The sequence below is a fragment of the Nestor notabilis genome, unplaced genomic scaffold (genome assembly GCF_000696875.1).
Source record: "Nestor notabilis isolate BGI_N333 unplaced genomic scaffold, ASM69687v1 scaffold30928, whole genome shotgun sequence".
In the NCBI taxonomy this organism is placed as follows: Eukaryota; Metazoa; Chordata; class Aves; order Psittaciformes; family Psittacidae; genus Nestor; species Nestor notabilis.
In genome coordinates this window covers 7229-25749 of record NW_009942019.1, presented here as the reverse complement: position 1 = coordinate 25749, position 18521 = coordinate 7229, and the positions used below count along the sequence as shown (strand labels likewise).

Here is an 18521-nt window from a genome sequence, read left to right as displayed (position 1 = left end):
CTATGACATGACAAATTCTGTGCTAATCGCAGTAAAAATGGAAGGTTTTGTGATCCACAGTATTCATTCAAGTCTCTTTGCTCCCTGTGTTCCAGGAGTTAGTATAAGGCGGCCTAATACTTGATATGTCTTGCCACTGAGTGCAAGAATGGCAGATCCTTTTCTTGGCCATGAGCTGAGTATATGTCAGTTCAGCTCCATTAAGTAAGTGTAGCCTCACTGTGGAATGCACTCTTCCAAACACACACTGCTGTGTAGTAGTACCTGTGGGCTGGAACCAGTTAGCCATGTTTTCATGTTTGTTCATGTCATTTTTAACCCTCCATTTCTTTCCCTTTCCTGCAGATTTTTATTGGTGAGATATCCATGTATTTCATAAAATCAACCCGAGAAACCCTTATTATCCAAGAGAAAACTATTTTGACTGGAGAGTGCTGTTACCTGAACCCACTGCTTCGAAGAATAATACGTTTTATAGGTAAGCATCCTTAGTACTGCAAGCTTAGTTAGTCCCTTTTTGCATCAAAACAGAACAAAACGTCCTGGTAATCTACACCACAAAATTAATTAAGCTGTGAAATCTTTGCAGGCATCTTCCACCTTAGAGGGATAGTCCCCCCTCGGGATTTGCAAGGTAATGTTCAAAATGTGCCATATCATGCTGGCTGGAGCTGATTTATATACTATTCTGTTGAGCTTAATGCTTCTTCTGGACCCTTGAAGGAGGTTATGCCAATCAAATCCTTATATGAATAATTCCATCATTGCTAGCCTGTGTAAGCTACCCATTTTACTTACAAATTGGTCCTCACCAGCCCATTTCTTTGGCATTTTTCTTTTCAGCTCTAATTTTAACATCCATAGCTCTGCCACAAAATGTAAACAAGCACAGAGTCCACATAAAATAATGTTTGGGGTTTTTTTTGTTGTTGTTGTTGGAGCTTTCATTGAGTTAATCACTAGGAAATTAATGAAGAAGTTCTGTCACCAAACCATTGGGGGTTTCTTTATATGCTGCATGCAAACCACAAAGCCTTTTTAACACTGTTGATTAGTGGAAAAAATGCCTATGAGACCTTACTGAGGTGACGATCCCATGGTTCTTTTGGAGCAGAAAGAGGAATAGCATTATAGCTTGTGTTTCCACTGTGGCACTAACAGAAAATCTAGTTCTTCTCTGAAGGTTTCCCAATTTGCAGCCATTAAAGGCTGCAAACCACACCTCTCAGTGTTAGAGACAAGGAGGGCTCACTTCCTTGTAGCTACTCCTTATAGCAGCGGAGTAGGAAGTGGGCAGCAAATACGTGCTGCAAAGGTTTTCTTTCTTCCTCTCCCCACTCTGTCTCTCCTGCTTTATGCACAGCAGTCAGGAAGTGGAAATGCTTTTTTACCTTGCTCCACACCGGAGGTAGAGACAACCAACCTGTGGTTCATTACTGAGGCCTGGCCTGGATGCTGCTGACAAAAGCAAAAGACGTGGGAACGCAGTTAAAAGTAAAATACCCTTGAACTTCACATAACCTCTAGGATATACTGATGGATAGTAAACTGCCATTAAGAGAGGAGCAGGGTACTAGAGTTCACTGGGCCACTTAGGGCTGTTTGAATGTTCCAGCACATTCAGCATGCCGCAAAGTCCTAATCAAATACTCTTGCCTGTGGGGTCAGCACTAAAAGAGCTTAGATCATGGAAGCTAAGCACTTGCTGTGTATGTTTCCTTGTAGTTAGCTTTATTCTCAAACATGCGTGCTATTGTTTCTCTTCTGGTGGAAGAGCAGGGGGTAGTGATGATACAGTGGACTCTCAGGGAGTAAATATAGATATGAACCCTACTAGAGAAATCAATCTTGGCTTTGCAGCTATATTTGTTTTCCTAAGAAAAAGTTAACATTATTAGAAATGGCTTAAAGTGTTTGTCTCGTCTTAAATACACTGATTGTTTGCTTGTTTTCTTCTGCAACCTTCTCCCTGCCCTGCAGTAAAATGAGAGAAGTAGAGACTTTTGAAAAGTAGCTGAAATAATTTATGAAAGGAACTAAAAATGACTGCTTTTTTTTTCATTGACATACCACCTTGTTTTGAAAACATGACATGGACTGAGCAGCTGTAGCCTGTGCTGGATATTCAGGGAAGTTAGCTCCATACAACTGCTTATTTCAGAAAGAGACTACTTGGATGCTTGGCTCTGGACAGACGAACAGGTTGCTCATACACGGATTTCCTTCTGTGCATCTTCTCTTGCTAAACTTGAGGACCATAAATTACAGAGTTGGTTAAGTAGATTGTCTTCCAAGATACCCTAGCAAGCAGTCTATCTTGTTGCAAAGAATTTTGCTGCCTATTTAGTCTTGGTACGAATTGATTTGAATATCCATATCTGGTGTTTTCCTTAGCTCAGATGTGTGAGCAAAAGTAGTAATATAACTCCTTGGAATACTGCCTTATAAGTCATTACAGTTGGTATTACTCAAAAGGATAGGAAAAATCCTTCAATGTGTCCAAGTATTCATGTGTGAGGAAAAATGAACTACTTCCTGACCCTGCAAGGCACACCATGGAGAGCTTCTGAGAGTTGCTATCCCCAAATTTTAGAAAGGCAAAGAGGCTTTTTCTCCCCTCTTGACTCTGTAACTGGAGTTTCTGGGAAGAGATAGGGTTTTAAGAACAGCAGCCTAAATGGACTTGCCACAAAAAGAAGAGAAAGTTATAGATACTTCATTTCATATTCACTCAGATTTTGAAAGGAAAGAAGCAAAAAGGGAAACTCCAGACTCTCTTTTGGTGATGTGAAAGATGAGCATCCTTGTCATACTATCTCCAAGGGATAGTTCATATTTGGTTGCTAGACTTGAGCCTTTTCCCTTCTTGCTTTTTCTTCATGAAAAAGTACATAATGAAGTACTTCTTTTCACTTTGATAGTGGATCAAAGAATTAAGCTAAACCAAACCCCTGAAACTCTTCTGGGATATAGGCAAAGCTCCAAGTTTCTTTTCCCTGATTTTTCTTACCTTGCCAACTGTGCTCCCTGTTTATTTTCTCTTTGTTTTCCTCAAGCCCTCAGCAGCAGTCAGTTCCTAAGTTTCTCCCCTCCTAAGTTTCGTGGGGGACCTTGAATGCTGAGCTTTGTTTGAAGTCCCTCCCTGTTCTTTTGTCCACAGGAAGCAGAACCAAAAATTCTTACTACTTCCTGGGCTAGGCATGAGTTCTGCGGGTTGGCAGACATGTGCTTTTGTGACAAAGGGCTGCCTTTCAATTTGCTTCAGTGTTCATCAAGTCCTTTACTGCAGCCTAGATTGGTGAAACCTGCCGTGTTTCCTGTATTTACAAATTCAATTCCTTTATCAGTGAAAAAAAAAAAAGATGGCTTAGCTTGGAAACGTCAGACTTTGAAGTATGTTGCAATTTGTTCCATCTTGCTCTTTATCTTTTATAACTGCTTCCACAAACATTTATTTTGAAGATTTTCAGGTCAAACAAGAGGTGTGCAGTGGCTTCGGAGCTGTTTTTTCTGTCTAAAATATTGGTACTGCACTGCTGTTCTGCAGTCACGTTGTCCTCCCAGCCCCTCCCAGCAGTTTTATTACGAATTTCTGCTGCCAAAATTGCCGTTACCTGCTGGACCTTTGAGAAACCAGTGTGTGCGCAGTTATTTCTTGGGCCTTTGCCTCTTCTCCCAGTATCCCAACTTTAGTACACAGTGTTTTGTGTTTTTATTCTCCCTGTATTGTGATAATTTCCCATTCAGTACTTTGTTAACATCTTGCCATATTGGATTTGCTGCTATGTTCTATTTCATCATTTGTGTTGTGAATAGAGATTAAAAAATATTTTAGCATTATATACTGAATGGTTTGAGTCTAGTATTTAGTTTGTTTATATACAGTGGCTATCATGCCTCCAGGATCATGTATTCAGACCTCCCCGACTCTGGAAGGGTGACTAGAGTGTGCATTGTGTTGCATTTTGCTCTGTTAGGTTTCTAATCCATGTAATTAAGTTGTATACCTGCAAAGCACTGATAACATGCAAGTAGCCTCTCTCCAGTTCTGATACTTACGAGTGCAGCATGCTTCATGAATTTGTTACCAGTAGCTTTTACTTTGGACCTGCATAATTTGCAGTTAACAAATGGTGCAGATCAGCTTCTGCTGACAGCTTAATTTAGAGCATGGTGACACCTCACAGTGGGCAACTAAAGAATGAAATTAGGGCTTTATTTCAGCAAATTAAGGTGTTAGTTCAGCAAATAAAGGTTTACAAGATTTATACACACATTGAGTTTATTGTAATAGGATAGATCTACCCCATAACTCTAATGTCAATTCCCTAGGCAGCTGCGGGACATAGTTACCTATCTTATCCTTCTGCCTACCTTGGATCTGAAGTTCACTGTATGTTGTATTTTTAGACATGTTCTATTTTTAACAATGCATGTTCTATTTTTAACTGGCTGCCTTTCAGAAGGGCTCAAGATGTATTAAGGCATGCTGCCCCTAACCTAGACTGCAGCTTAAATTTCTGTAGGTCCTTCTTCTTATCACTGAAGAGCTTCCGCGATAAGAAACAGGTCACCGTGTTGGGGACAAATCAAACCTTACTCTCCCCTTTTATGCCAGGCTCTGAGCTGGCTGTTGTCTGGATAGTTGTGAAGCAGCGAGGAAGAAAGAAATCCTGTGTATCTGTGGGGAGGAGTCTTGAGACTCCAGAGTATTGTCACATTGGGAACTGAATTTTTTCTTGCATGCCTAGACCACATTTCTTCCTTCTTACATCTTGAGGGAACAGTATCCAGGCGGGACCACAGGTAAAGCAGGCACAAGAGGCAGTAGATGCCTGGAGCAGTGAGCTTTCAGGTCTTCACTGGGAGATCAAAGCCAGTTCCAGGATCAGATTATGAGTGCTTGGAAAGAGCTTTCTGTTGAGCCTGTTCCTGATGCCATGGCAACAGACAATAAATTTTACTGCAACCCCCATCTCCCCATCTCTCCAGTTGTAAAATGCATTAATGATACAGAGCTCCTTTAACAGCACCCTTTCAGTTATCATGATGAAGGGTGGTTTAGTACAGTGAGTCACAGGACTATAAATATATAGCTCTATTGGATGCACAGGACCATTACAGCAAAACCTTCAGAGATGGACTGAGGATCAGCATTGCCATAGAGGCACAAGTCCTTCCAGGGAACCCTTCTAGTAGAACGCTAATCCTTTTAAAAAACATAGGCATGGAAAACAGGTTGGGGGAGTGTTAGTGTGCATATGTAACATGAATGTTTTCTGAGCAAATTAGGTTGAGTGTGACAAATTCAGATAATTGACTGGGCACTGAGAAACAAGTGCCTAGATAAATGCACTTGGTAGAAGACATGATGATACGTTACCAAAGAGCACAGCTTCCAATGTCTCATGAGCCTTTCAATACATTGTTTCTTTTGTCACGTCACTTAAGGGTTTAATGGGGTTTTTTTTCTCTAATAAAGCCTTCTATCTCTGCATTCTCATTTCCACCTACTTCTCACTTCTCTCTTCCTGATGTCTTTTCAACTGTTCTACATCTCTGAGGGTTTTTTTGTTGATTTTTTTTGTTTTGTTTCAAATCTGTGGCATTTTAAATGTCTGCAATAGTGAGAGTTTCTATGGAGTCACAAGCATCTGCAGTCACTGATATTTAGACAGATTCAGTGTAGAAGAAGAGAGAATTTGAACATAAATTGCAGGGAGAAGATGGGGTTGTACTGAGGTTATAGTGAGTGAGGAGAGACGGATTCTTCTTCAGGGCAGATGTCTGTATTAGAAAAAGCAATAGACATATTTGGAGGTGGCAACAGTGATCAACAGCCACACAGGGAGCTCAGTAAGGAAAGACTTTGGGGGGGGGCGGTGAGACCCCAGAAGTTACGGGTTCATGCTTGGAGGACTTTCTGGCAACAATTTAGGGGGAGATGTAAGTAAAGAAATTAAAACTGAACCATTCAAAATTGAAGCTGCCGAAAATTTAGATTCTTCTGCCAAGGCAATTCTTAGTTCAGCTGAAATGGAAATGGAAAGACTCATGTTGTCTGTCCTCAGCATTTTTGAACAGGACTTTCCTTGTTTGTTCTTTTTTGGTTTGTTTAAGGTCTTTCTGGCTGGAGGTAAAGTTGTATTAAAATCTGATCCTCAGTTCCTTCTTCTGGGACTCTTGGGCAGCTAAAGAGAGTAGCAGGGAGTACAGACTACCCTTTACCTCTCCTCTAAATTAGTCTCTCTCTCAGTTACATTCTACTTACCAGTTTGCCTTCTAGCCTCTTCTGGCTGCTTCTGACTGCTTTTGACACACACTAACACAGCTGAGAGGCAGGATAGTGACAAAAAGTCAGGAATCCTTTCCAGAAGTAGTTTCCGCTCCTTCTTTAAGGCCTCTTTGTGCAGCGAAATGTGTGTGTGACATGTGTGGATGAGGGAAAGGACTGTCTCTATGTAAATGAAATTAACCTCTGTCCATACTTTTTACTAGTAACCAACTGTATAGGCTGTGGGTCTTCTCATGTGGCTTGCAATGCTTACATCTTATTTCAGCATATGCTAAGTTCTGGACTAAAGATCTCTTCCAGGTTTTCTGGGTCAGAATAAGCACAGTATGATAAAGCACTTTCTCCTTAGCAGGATGACATCACCTCCCGTTACACCTGAGCATTAAAGTCTGGAAGAGGTACATGTTCTCCCATTCTCTTTCTGTGGCATTATATCACACACTTCAGCTATATGACCCTGAAGAGCTAGGGGTAGTTGCCTTTCCTGTGAAGCCTTTCAGCAGCAATTTGTCTGCCTCTTAAAACTTGGCAACCACATCACTGCATTCTTGTGCTCTGGTCAGTAGCCTAGCTTCTCTAGGTCATTAAATAAATCCATTGAACAGTTGGATTCGTGAGATACAAAAACCGTCAGGGGACTCTCCACCACTACCCAGGCTCACTGGTGTTACAGCCTTTAAATCAATTACAGCCAGCCGTATCTCAGTCTCCAGAGACTACATGATGTGTAATCAATCTGTAAGGGTTAAATTCCTCCTAGCTGAATTCACTGCTGCACATAGCTATGATTTTTGTAAGGCGCAGTTTGGCAGAACTGCGAGAGAGGAATTATAGTGATCAATATGCATCGCAATCAGAGCATGATAAAGGTTTCAACCATGGCTTGCTCTGCTGTTCTGCAGAGTACTGCAACCCTCAGCAGTTGAGTCTGGGCCAGCACTTTCAGTGCTACCCAATATTAAGAAAATTAAAATGTTGAAACTCCTGGGGTTTTTTTGAGAAAAACAGTGGACCACCTTTGTACTTGTGCACTGCCTAGAAGTGAAGCCTGTGAGCTTTTTCTGAAACACCTCAGTTCCTGGCTTGTACTTACTTATGCAATAAAGACTGTGGGCCAGACTGCCTGGCTTTTAGATTTCTTCTAAGTATTGTAAAGGGCTGGGTAATATACCCTCCGTATTCCATGTGATTTGCACAGTGCATGAAAAAGACGCCATTTAAACCAAGCTGTGACAAAAAAAAGAAAAATTTGTCCAAAGAGCCACACATAAAACAAGATTAATCTCTGGCATAACTTGCTGTTTCAGCAGGCTGAGAAAATACCTACTGCCTTTTTCCTTTGAACTTGCTTGTGCACTTGCTAATGTAGATGAGAAGTTCTTGCCAGCTGCGGAAAACCATGGATTTAAAATATTAGCAGAGGGATAAAGGAAATAAAGGAGTAGTGTCAGTGCTTTCTTTATTTCCCTTTTAAATACAGCCACTTAGCAGGATAAATGGAAGAAAGATACTTAAGCCAGTAAAAAGACAAGAGGCAGTCCTGCAGGCTAGAACAAGGGGAAGGCTACCTCCTTCTTTCACCACCAGTGGCTTTTTGAATCCATGAACACATCAGTTCATTAATAATGAATAATAATAAACTCATATAAAGAACAGTAATAAATTCAGTCCCCAAAATTGTCTTCACTGTGCTAACACTCCTTCCGGTTAACACAGCCGCTTCAGGCTGCTACTCAAGGAGAGGGCTCTTCTCATCACTGCCCCACCAGAGAAGAATTTGTGTTACAGCACAGCACCATCTCTGTGAGCAAGTGGCACTGGCAATCTCCTCTTGACACTCATACAATTAATTCATTTTTAATTATGGGTTCTATTTTATGTTACTGTCTGTACAAGTGTCCTGTGTGTAGTTAGCCCCTGAGCATTTTGAAGGACCTGTCAGCTGTAGCCCTTCCATTTTCTAAAGCAGTGACAATATCTGCAGAACAATCCTTGATTCTTGTTAATTTGTTGTAAGGCATTTTCTGCTGCATTATTTTGATTGCTCCCTGATAGTTTTTGTTTCTCAGACTATAGCAGTGTTTTTTCTTCTTTTTTTTTAGTACCAGTGAAGTTGTTATAACCATGGTGGTGCCAGCTCTTGTATCACAGCTCTCCTGTGTTTTCCCTGGAGCTCCAGCTCTTGGTTATATTTAAACACAGCCATCTCAGCTAATTTATAATTTAAATTACTTTTGCTTACAGAGATACAGGAGGTGGAAAGCAAAAATACATGACCCTCAACATTCCCACACTATAAGTAAATATTTATTTGTTTTCATTTTTTGTGATATTTTAATCCACCTTAGTGATAGGAAGGCAGACAGAGGAGCTGATTTAGTCATTCAGAATGTTTGGGTTTGGCATTTCTGCAAACCTGCTGTTCTGTTCCTTTGCTATGTGGGCAGTACATGCAAGTGTAAGATCCTCATATATGTTTACAACAGCTATAGTAGGTATTGGTAACACTAACAGAAGTCAGTGGAGGATGTGACAACTGCAGTATTGAACAAGGGGTGCTCCACAACCCCGGAAATGTTCCTGCTTTCAAGAGAATGCTTTCTGCTGGAGCATTTGTGGGTGTGCGCTCCCAGTGACATGAGCTGAACAGCAACTGTGTGGAAATGTCTTCCAGAGAAAAGTATTAGGATGTTTCGAAAGGGACCTTCCAAATATTACTAGATCAGGGTCTTAATTTTTCAACATGAGGACGGTGAATAGCCAAAACCAGACAATACATAACATTAGATAATCAAGATAAGTGCAGTGTAGTGCCTCAGGACTACACTGCTCTTTCAGGTTCAGAGACATTATATTCCCTTTTTTTGGCCCAGATGTGGCAAAAATACAAAAACATTTTTAACAACTCATGTGCATGACACCTGACTTTGGACTGTGAGTCTCTGTCATAGGGGAAGCTCTACAGACATACTATAGGTGCAGCCTTTCCTGTTCAGAGCTTGAATCACAAAAACACTTATGTACTTGCTTATCATTTTCAGCCTGTTTCTGAGTCCTTCTGGAGTCACTGAGTTAATCACCTGTCAGAGTTAAGCATGCGGTCTTCTGCATCATGCCTTTGATGCAGGACTCTGCTAGAGTCAGCAGGGGCTTCTTCTGGGTAATGATTGCAGAACCAGGGTTTGGTTGCTTACCTCTCATTATGTCTCTTCCTTTCAGGTACCAAGATTTATATATTTTTTTAAACCTGTTTGAATAATCATGATTTTAAACCTTTTCTCACAGGAGTGTTTGCATTTGGACTTTTTGCCACTGACATATTTGTAAATGCTGGTCAGGTTGTGACTGGGAACTTGGCTCCCTACTTCCTGACTGTATGTAAACCCAACTACACTGGAAATGACTGTCGAGCCCACCACCAGTTCATAAACAACGGCAACATCTGCACTGGGGATGTGGGGGTGATTGAAAAGGCAAGGAGATCCTTTCCATCCAAACATGCTGCTTTGAGCATCTACTCAGCTTTATATGCCACGGTGAGTGCCAGTGATGGTTTCTAACTTGTGTGAGGGGTCTCTGTAGGTGCATGTATGTGGAGCCATTTTTCTTACAATGGGTTTTTGAAGGAAAAGAGGGTTGTTTTGGGAAGGGCTTACGTCCTTATCTGTAGGGGAAAATCTCTCTCTGTCTGTTTTAGCAACCCTAGTATGAGCAAATCAAATGCTTGTTGCTTTTGAGGCATTGTATGATGTGGAGGCATGAGGTCCTAATCTTGTCTTTACTGCTGATCTTCTCAGAGGTCTTGAGTATGCATTCAGCCTCTTCTCCCAGCCCTGTCTCATGAACATTAAGATGAAGTTGATGCTTAAATGGCCCCTGAATCACTAGTATTTCTTTTATTCACATGACATAGGTTGTTGAACATTAAAATTGTGAACTGTGCCATTTCAATGGGAGGCTGAACTAGGCTGGATTTTGCTCCTCTTGTTTAGGACCTGAACTCCCCGTGTACAGAAGGTTGTAATAAAAGTCAGTGCCATAATTTTGCTGTTATCACAAATAAATGTCCCCCAGTTGACATCTTGACAAGGTGATGCTGCTATACTGTCAGGAAGGAAATTGTCTGTCTTTAAGAGTACTGAGAAAGAAATCCGCCACTTCTTTGTGTTCTCTGGCTGAAGTTTCTGTGATGTCTGAAAATTGATCCAAAAAGCTTACTCATAAAGTAGAAAACCTTGGTGGTTTTGGCATTAAAATCCAAGGACTTAATCTGGTTCTGATTTCAAAATGGTGTATCTAGGCCTTTTTCCACCAGCAGATTGACTCAAATGAGTGGCAGAGTCTGTCTGTTGGTCATCAGGATTTGAAAAAATCCTTAGGCTTATTAATGGCAAGGTATTTGCTGAATATTTTACCCTGATCTTCATAGCAGATGAATAAAACACCACATTATTACTATAAAATCAAGAGGCCACCCACTGCTGTTTCAATATCCATCTGTTTGCACCGAGTATTGTGTGAATACTGTCAGAGATATAAATTAGGAACTCCTTTGATCAGGATTGGTTGGGAAGTGTTTGGAAAGCCTGTAACATTTTGCACACATTACTTCCGAACAATAAGCAACCACATGTGAAATACAGTTCCCAATAAACTCAACATTGTTGTAGAAGCTGTTTTCACCATTAAAACTCTTAGATGGAAGCTGCAGGATCAGGCTTGGCCCTGGTTCTGCCCTAAGCTAGTTACATCCTTTCATGGACTTTCCTGTCCAACCTCCCATGTTTCCTAGGAAGGCAGGTCTTCCACAAACAGGAAATCCCCAGTGTTTCTGAGCCCTAGTGTTTCAAGACCATCCTTCCCTCCTCCCCACATAGGAAGATACCAATGGAGCCAGGACATGGAGTTACTTCTGAGCTCTAATGTCATAAAACTCTGTCCTTAAGGCATTTCAGCTTGCAATCCAATTTTAGGCCAGTTCTCTGCTTGAAACACCCCTCTAGCTCTAAAGGTGTTGTCGCTTGTCTTTTCTTTGCCTGTCAGTTGGGAGTAACATGAGCACTACACAAGAAACGCAATGTTCTGATCTAGCTTTGCTTAATAATTGTGCTGTGCACAATTTTTTGCACGTGTTTTGCTGATTCTAATATATGTGATAATGTGGGCTGCTGAACAAAAGCGTTTGGTTAGTAATAGCTGTGTTTTGCATAAAGCTGGAGATATGAGCCATGGAGCAAGAAAAATAGAACAAGTTGGACATGAGGAGACAGGAGAATGAAATCAGCACAGACATTGTCTTTCATTGTATAAATATCTGTTGAGACCTAGGAGTCTCCTCCCATCACTGAAGCTCGAGTATCCTCTGCAGATGTCTCTGTACTGATTTGTTCATTAGTCTGCTACTGACAGTACTCCCACTGTGATTGTTTTGGCTTTGTGTTCTGGTTTGGGGTTTTTTTCTATAATCTGGGTTTTATATTAAATAGGCTTTTTCTTGTCACGTGCCGAAGAAGCTGAGGAGAAACTGAAGCATCCCTTTTGTGATCTCTGCGGGCAGAGATAAATCTTCTTTGCCTGAAGTACAGGAAAGAAAAAAGAGGCGGCAAGCTCTGGGTTCCATACTTACACAAAAATTAGAATGGCATCTAATGGAGTATTCTTAGTCTCCTAGAAGAATCACAGGAAGAGATGGCAATCACTGCATATAATAGCTGCTGCTGTACAGTTAGAAACACATACTTCTAAGAACCTTTCTCAAGAAAAAATTATAGGCTAGAAATACTCCTTAATTCATTAACACTTCTGGAAAGAACAAACAAACAAACCTCACCACAAGTAAAACAAGAAGCAAACAAACCAAAACAAACCCAACAACAAAACAAAAACCAGACAATAAAATCATATATTCCATATGAGTGTTGTGAGTGTCGCAGTCACACCATCTTAAGCCAACTGTTACTTCATGCTCTTCTGAGAAAGGTCATGGAAGAGTCAATAACAAGGACATCTAACAGATGGCAGTGTTCACCCAAAATTAAAGTATTTCACCCACAGAACTGGAGGATCTCTTATTGTAGAGGGAAGGTAAGTATCTTTGCTGATCCTCCCATTTCCCTTTGGAGTGAAAGCAAGGAGAACTGTTTTACAATCACAAAAGGATGTCTAGGGTTGAAAGATAGAACCAATCACTTACTGACTGTTTAGTAGTTTTTAGGATTCTTCAGCTAACCCCCTGCCTAGCAGCATCCACAAGTAATGTTTTCTGTCACATTCAGCTGGTAGAAGACTCTGTCTCATCACACTGGACCATGACCTGGCATCTGTCTTTTACACTTAAGAGCATTGCTTCTTGACTAGATTAGAGTGATATATACCTAGGCATGAAACTTTGAATATCTGGGAAATTCTGAATAGCAGAGAACACTGCAGCAAATACCTTCTGCAGCCTAGGTGACTGTGATCCCATCAACAATTTCTTCCATTTTTATGTTAACACCTACCAGACTAATCAATGAAATTCAAGGCCTTGGCACTTCAAGCAGCCACACTGAGCTGGAGACTGCATCATGTTCTACAATACACTTCGTTGTCAAAGGTTCTGCTTCTCTCTTACTGTAGAAATCTCTGTGGTAAAGCCAAAGATTAAAGTCTGTAGGACACAGAATTTTTCAGTATTGGTATGAAATTGTGAACTTTCCAAGGAAAATAAACTATCACATATCTCCCCACTTCCTGCTGCAAGGACAATATGGATTTCTTCCACTCTTGCCTTTCTCATCATAGGTGTAACATACATTCTAAATATATGCATATGTTTGTATATAGCTAAATATGTATATGTATGTATGTCTATTTTAAACTTGCAAACAAAAAAGCCTGTGCTTGGCTGCCTGTGCTTTTGTCTGCCTTAAAAAAAGGGAAGAGGAATTATGCACAGGATGAATGCTGCTATCACACATTGCATTTTGCTAAATACACTGCTTGAGTGTACTGATCAGAGCACAGAAAAGAAGCTGAATAGATGGTTTATGTAGTTAAAAAAATATAGTTTATTTTTTAATATGATGTTGTATTTTCTTCACATATTTTTATATTCACTTCTTCTTTCTTTTCCCATCCATCAAATAACTGGTTTGACATTTAGAGTTCTGTAAATTTACCCTATGAATAGCATTGTGGAAAATTTTCAAAAACACCTGCTGTGTGTAGGAAATCAAATGTAAGTGACTTTCACTGAGATTTTAGGCTCTTACACAAAAGCTTTGAAAACATGCTGTAAGTGAAAGGGTAAAAACACTGTGGGAATCTTTAAAAAGTCCTTGTCTTTAGGGACCACAACAATAAAGATAAACCACAGTGATAAGGAAGCCTGACCAGAATGGAGAAGCTCTCCCAGTTACTTCAGTGTGAGATTTATGGATTAATTGGAGCATATTTTGGGAAAGCAGTTTGTCTTGTTTTAAACCGTCCCCATGAGGGTTTAACAGATTTCCCTTGGCAATCTGTTCACATGGTTAATTACTCTCGTTGCTAAAAATGTTCTCTTTACTACAAGTTTACATTTTCCTGACGAGATAGATGAAGCTTCAAATACATTAGCTACTTCCCACCTGTAATAAGGAGAACTCTCCCATGTGGATAACCCAGAGATCCAGCTTCATCTCATACCTGTAAGAAAACAAGCATGTGTGGCCTATTCTCTGTAGCCAGAGTTTTCAGCTGTCACAGCAGGACTGCATTCTTACTTTAAAGAGGTGATGCTTTTCCTTTGGATGCTGTAAACCACAGTAGTGCTTTGGTAGGGAGCAGGAAAGCAATTCAACTCCATATTGAACTGGTTTCTGCTAAAAGAAAAGCATAGGGTGAGAGGGTGGGTGGTAATTATTCAGACAGCAGCAATGCTATTTTTTCCCATTGTTTCCAAAGAACCTTAACATGAGTTTTGGCGATAGTGAAGCACAGCTCAACCTACTAGCAAAGACCCAGGCAAGATTGCCACCTAGTGCTGTTGCTAGCTGTCATTTCAAGGCCTCTGGTGCAGTCAGGTATTGGGTTTGAAAAACAGAGCAAGCAGGAACCTCTCAGTTAGCTTAGTCGCATTCCCAGTGCTGTTACACACCAGAATGTTCCAGTTCATAAATTGAACTCGCCTTTAAATGACGTGCTCGGCGGCAGCAGCTAACTTCACTTCCCCAGGCAGAGATCTGGCAAATTCAGCTGTTAGAAGACTAGCACTGCAGTTTCTCGGCAGATGAAAGTATGATTTTGCCTACATACATGTCTAGAGGCAGTCAGATATACCTTCCCCGGTCAGTTTCTCTGGCCTGTCCCTTTTCCTTCCAAGAGGTGGTTGCTGCATTCCCTCCCTTCTAGAGTTGTGTGGTAATGGGTTTAGGGTTGACATTTTCAACACCAGCCAGTGAGGGGAAACCAGCTGTAGGGATATTTGATGGCTTGGTCAGGGGAAGGGAAAAGAAATATGGATAGGGAGAAATAATACATTATTGTTTATTACGCATAATACAGCACAATAAAGGAATATAGTAAAGGCAATTAACAGAGTGACCTTGAGAATGGATGTAATTTCTGTTTCTCTATCCCAAAACTATGTGCAGACCACAGTGACCTCTCTATACCTGGGATGCAGAAGAAAGGGATGGGCATTAAAATACAGTCAGATAATTACCCATGGCTGCAAAGTGGAGCACAAAGGAAGCTGTGCTGGTAGTTGCAATTGGAAGAAGCAAGTCAAGCCTGTGCAGACTTCCTTCAGCACAGGCACAGGAAAATCCCAAGGCACTTTATCCCAGCCAAGCCATTGTAGTCTTGGCCAGAGACTGGTGTTTTCAGCCAGCACTGTGTCCATAGCCACTGCAGCAGCAAGAAAGGAGAACAGCTCTGGAGTCTCCACAGTCCCTCAGAGTCACACTCTGATTTCAGAGCCACCTGTGGCAAAGTGCTCAACAGTGCCCTTCCCCAGAAATGAAATCATCCAAGAGAAAGATGAGGTTTGTGACATGCAGACAGCACAATCAGACTTTCCGGTCGTGGTGGTACTGCAAATATGATTAAAATAATAAGGATCTTCTATAGAGTCTTTTGTCCAGAATACTAAGGGAACCATATTTCAATTTTTAACATCTGAAAAAGGATCAAAGAAATGTTTTCAACTTTGAGAACATATTCTAAGAACAAAAGAACATTTTTTTCCCTTACAAATAAAATGCTATCTTTTAACATTAACCACTGGATGAGACGCTTCCATGGTCTGTAATTTTTCCACTCCCCAGCAGAACAGATGTTCGTACTTCCACTGGACCAGACCTATGCTATGTGACTCAGGTTCATTTACCACCTGATTAGTAACAAAAATCAAATTAATATTTCCAATGTATCCTTCTGATTCTGTGTCATGTATGGGCAGCAGTGTATTTCTGGCAACCGTGTTTGACATATTGTCTTTGCTTATCAAAGCTTTGGGAATCATGCAGGCATCCATGCTTCCTTGTTGAGGAGGATTTTATTGAATTGTTTTGTCATCGGATTTTGTTTGCCTGATCTTTGCTGTTTTGTGGCTCTGGAATTAATGACCAGCTGCTAATTGTGACCCACGTGGTTTCATTCACTCTGTCAAAATGCATTTAAAATAAAATACAAACTGCCACAAACGTGGGGTTCATTAAAAATTACTTAGAGTACAGTGAAACTTCATACTCTGAGATTCAGAATCAACTTCGTTCTGAAAGAAATCACTCTCATATTCTATGTTTCATTTCATCTTGCAGAGAAAATGTTGGGAATGGTTTCTTTTAATGTTCTCTATTTCTTAAACTTAACACCACTTAGGAAACTGGAGCAGCTAGTTCACGTGGATGCAAGGCACTCCATCATGTGCACATTACAGTTTTAGTAAGAGCGTAAACATAAATTCTTGGCTCCCTTTGCACACACTTAGTCATGTACATTCAGGGTGCATGTTTGCTAACATATGAGCAAGTACTTACACAAGTTAGGAAGTCAGTAAACTAAGCCTGTACATACCAGCTCAAAAGTCCAGTATGTAAATCAAATTGATGGGATATTTGACATCATGAAATATCATTTAACAGTATCTGTTTTATTCTCTTAGAAGTGTTGTCTGAATTACCTTAAATCTCTTCCACCATTTCCCAATGCTTTTTTAACTGAATCATGGGGTTTGGCACATCTTTGCTGATTTAGAATTTGTCTTGGTGGAAAAAGATAAATTTCTGGCAGAGCCGCTTTCATTTTTGGCTTGTTCTTTTTTTGCAGATGTACATCACAAGCACAATTAAAACAAAGAGTAGCAGGTTAGCCAAACCTGTGCTGTGTCTGGGTACCCTCTGTGCTGCATTCCTCACTGGGCTAAATCGAGTTTCTGAATATCGAAACCACTGTTCGGACGTGATCGCAGGCTTCATCTTGGGCAGTGCTGTAGCTTTGTTTCTGGTAAGCCCATCAGTCCTTCCACATTCCTTTTAAAATAATTCTTTAAAAAAACCCACACTATTCTCTTGTGGCCAGTTGCAGCTGATTAATCCAGTTGCTAAGACTATCTAGTTAAAAATATCAGAGAAAATCTTAATATGAAATCTGGTGTATATTAATTAATAAATCTAATATGATTATATTTGTGTATTTTATATATTTCAAGGGATTTTTTAGTTACTGTACATGTTTGTCCTTGACCTGTTCTGGAAAAGGCTTTAAAGGTGATGTAGGTCTCAGCTAATGTCAAAAGGGGGTTGCACTTGAGACTTCTTCTCTGACACCCCCATGTTGCAAAACCCCACTGCCTGCCTGGTATCTGGCAAAAATGTAGGACACAGTGTGTATATCTGGGGCTTTAAGCAGTGGTCCTGATTCCTTTGTTTCAGACCATAAAAGAGTGCAGTAGAAAGGAAGGTCAGAACAAACTCCCTGGGAGACTAAATTACCTCCCTTTGTAGCATTTGGAGTTGCAATGAAATTGCTCACTATCTCATAGGATAAACAAAAGCATTAAATCTACCAAACGCAAAGGCCTTCCCAGAGAATCTAGAAGAACGGTATCTCTCTGGAGTTCGAATGTTACTTGCTCTCCTGTTGTTTGTGTGGTTTAAGTGTTCTGTTTGGTGAGAGATCTCTTGCTGAGGATTTACCCACAGAGCAAACAATCAAGATGGTTCTTGCTGTTACCAAGAAACGTGAGTGATTCCCTTTAATCAAAATATGCTTCAAAACCATCTATCTACTGCATAGCAGCAGACACTTTAACCCTGTAATCAGGAGGGATTAGGTTTCAAAGATTCTTTAAATCTAGATCTTCCTGTCAGTGATCTTTTTCTATTTTGTATTCAAATAAAAATGAAAAATTAAAAAAAAAAAAACCACCCCACAAAAAAAACCCAACCAACCAACCACAAAACCCTTCACATACCATTTATTTCCATGTTCCCTTTAAATAAAGGGAACATATCTGCAACATCTGACCTGAATCTCTTTGGCTTTAATGTAAGTCATTTGTCTGATTCCCACTGAGAAAGACAGTTTAAATCTAGCTCATATAAAAGGCAATCACCTCATGTATCTGGTCAGGACAATCTGTGTGCTCCCAGTTCCTGTTTCTAGCAGTGATAGTCTGCTTCCAGCCACATTTTGGCCCTGCAAGCCTCCTGTTACCCTGGAAGTTTCACAAGCCCAATTACAAAGCAGTGGAAGGGGTCTCGCTGGAGCTTGGAGGGGATGCGTGCTGTGAGATTCCTGTTTTTTCAGACTCACCCAGGCTGCAGCCTGCTCCCTGCTCAGGTCTAAAGAGCAGCAAAGAGGAAGAGCCAGCAAGGAGTTGGCTGCTGGAATCACTCTGGCAGCAGATGTGTCAGCTCCTATTTGTCTTTTTTCCCACTCAGTGTGTTCTCAAGCCCCAGACTGCTAATGTGTCTTTGCTCTTACTAGCATCACCATGTGGGTGCAGTAAGTCTGGTCATGCACAAGGGAGGGGCTTGTGGGTCTAAAGAGCAGCAAAGAGGAAGAGCCAGCAAGGAGTTGGCTGCTGGAATCACTCTGGCAGCAGATGTGTCAGCTCCTATTTGTCTTTTTTCCCACTCAGTGTGTTCTCAAGCCCCAGACTGCTAATGTGTCTTTGCTCTTACTAGCATCACCATGTGGGTGCAGTAAGTCTGGTCATGCACAAGGGAGGGGCTTGTGGGGTAAAAATCAACCGTTG

At 40.8% G+C, this 18521-nt stretch overlaps 1 protein-coding gene across 1 annotated transcript in view; it reads left to right on the top strand.

Annotated features, from left to right (window-relative positions):
- Nucleotides 1–345: 345 nt before the first annotated feature.
- Nucleotides 346–18521, top strand: part of LOC104410896 (lipid phosphate phosphatase-related protein type 1) — a gene marked incomplete at its 5' end in the record, with an annotated part of 20814 nt that continues 2638 nt past the window's right edge. Inside the window, 3 exons of the mRNA XM_010021188.1 lie at nt 346–478; nt 9581–9831; nt 16589–16765. Of these exons, the coding sequence (XP_010019490.1) occupies nt 346–478; nt 9581–9831; nt 16589–16765 (561 nt within the window). The remainder of the gene's footprint in view (nt 479–9580; nt 9832–16588; nt 16766–18521) is intronic.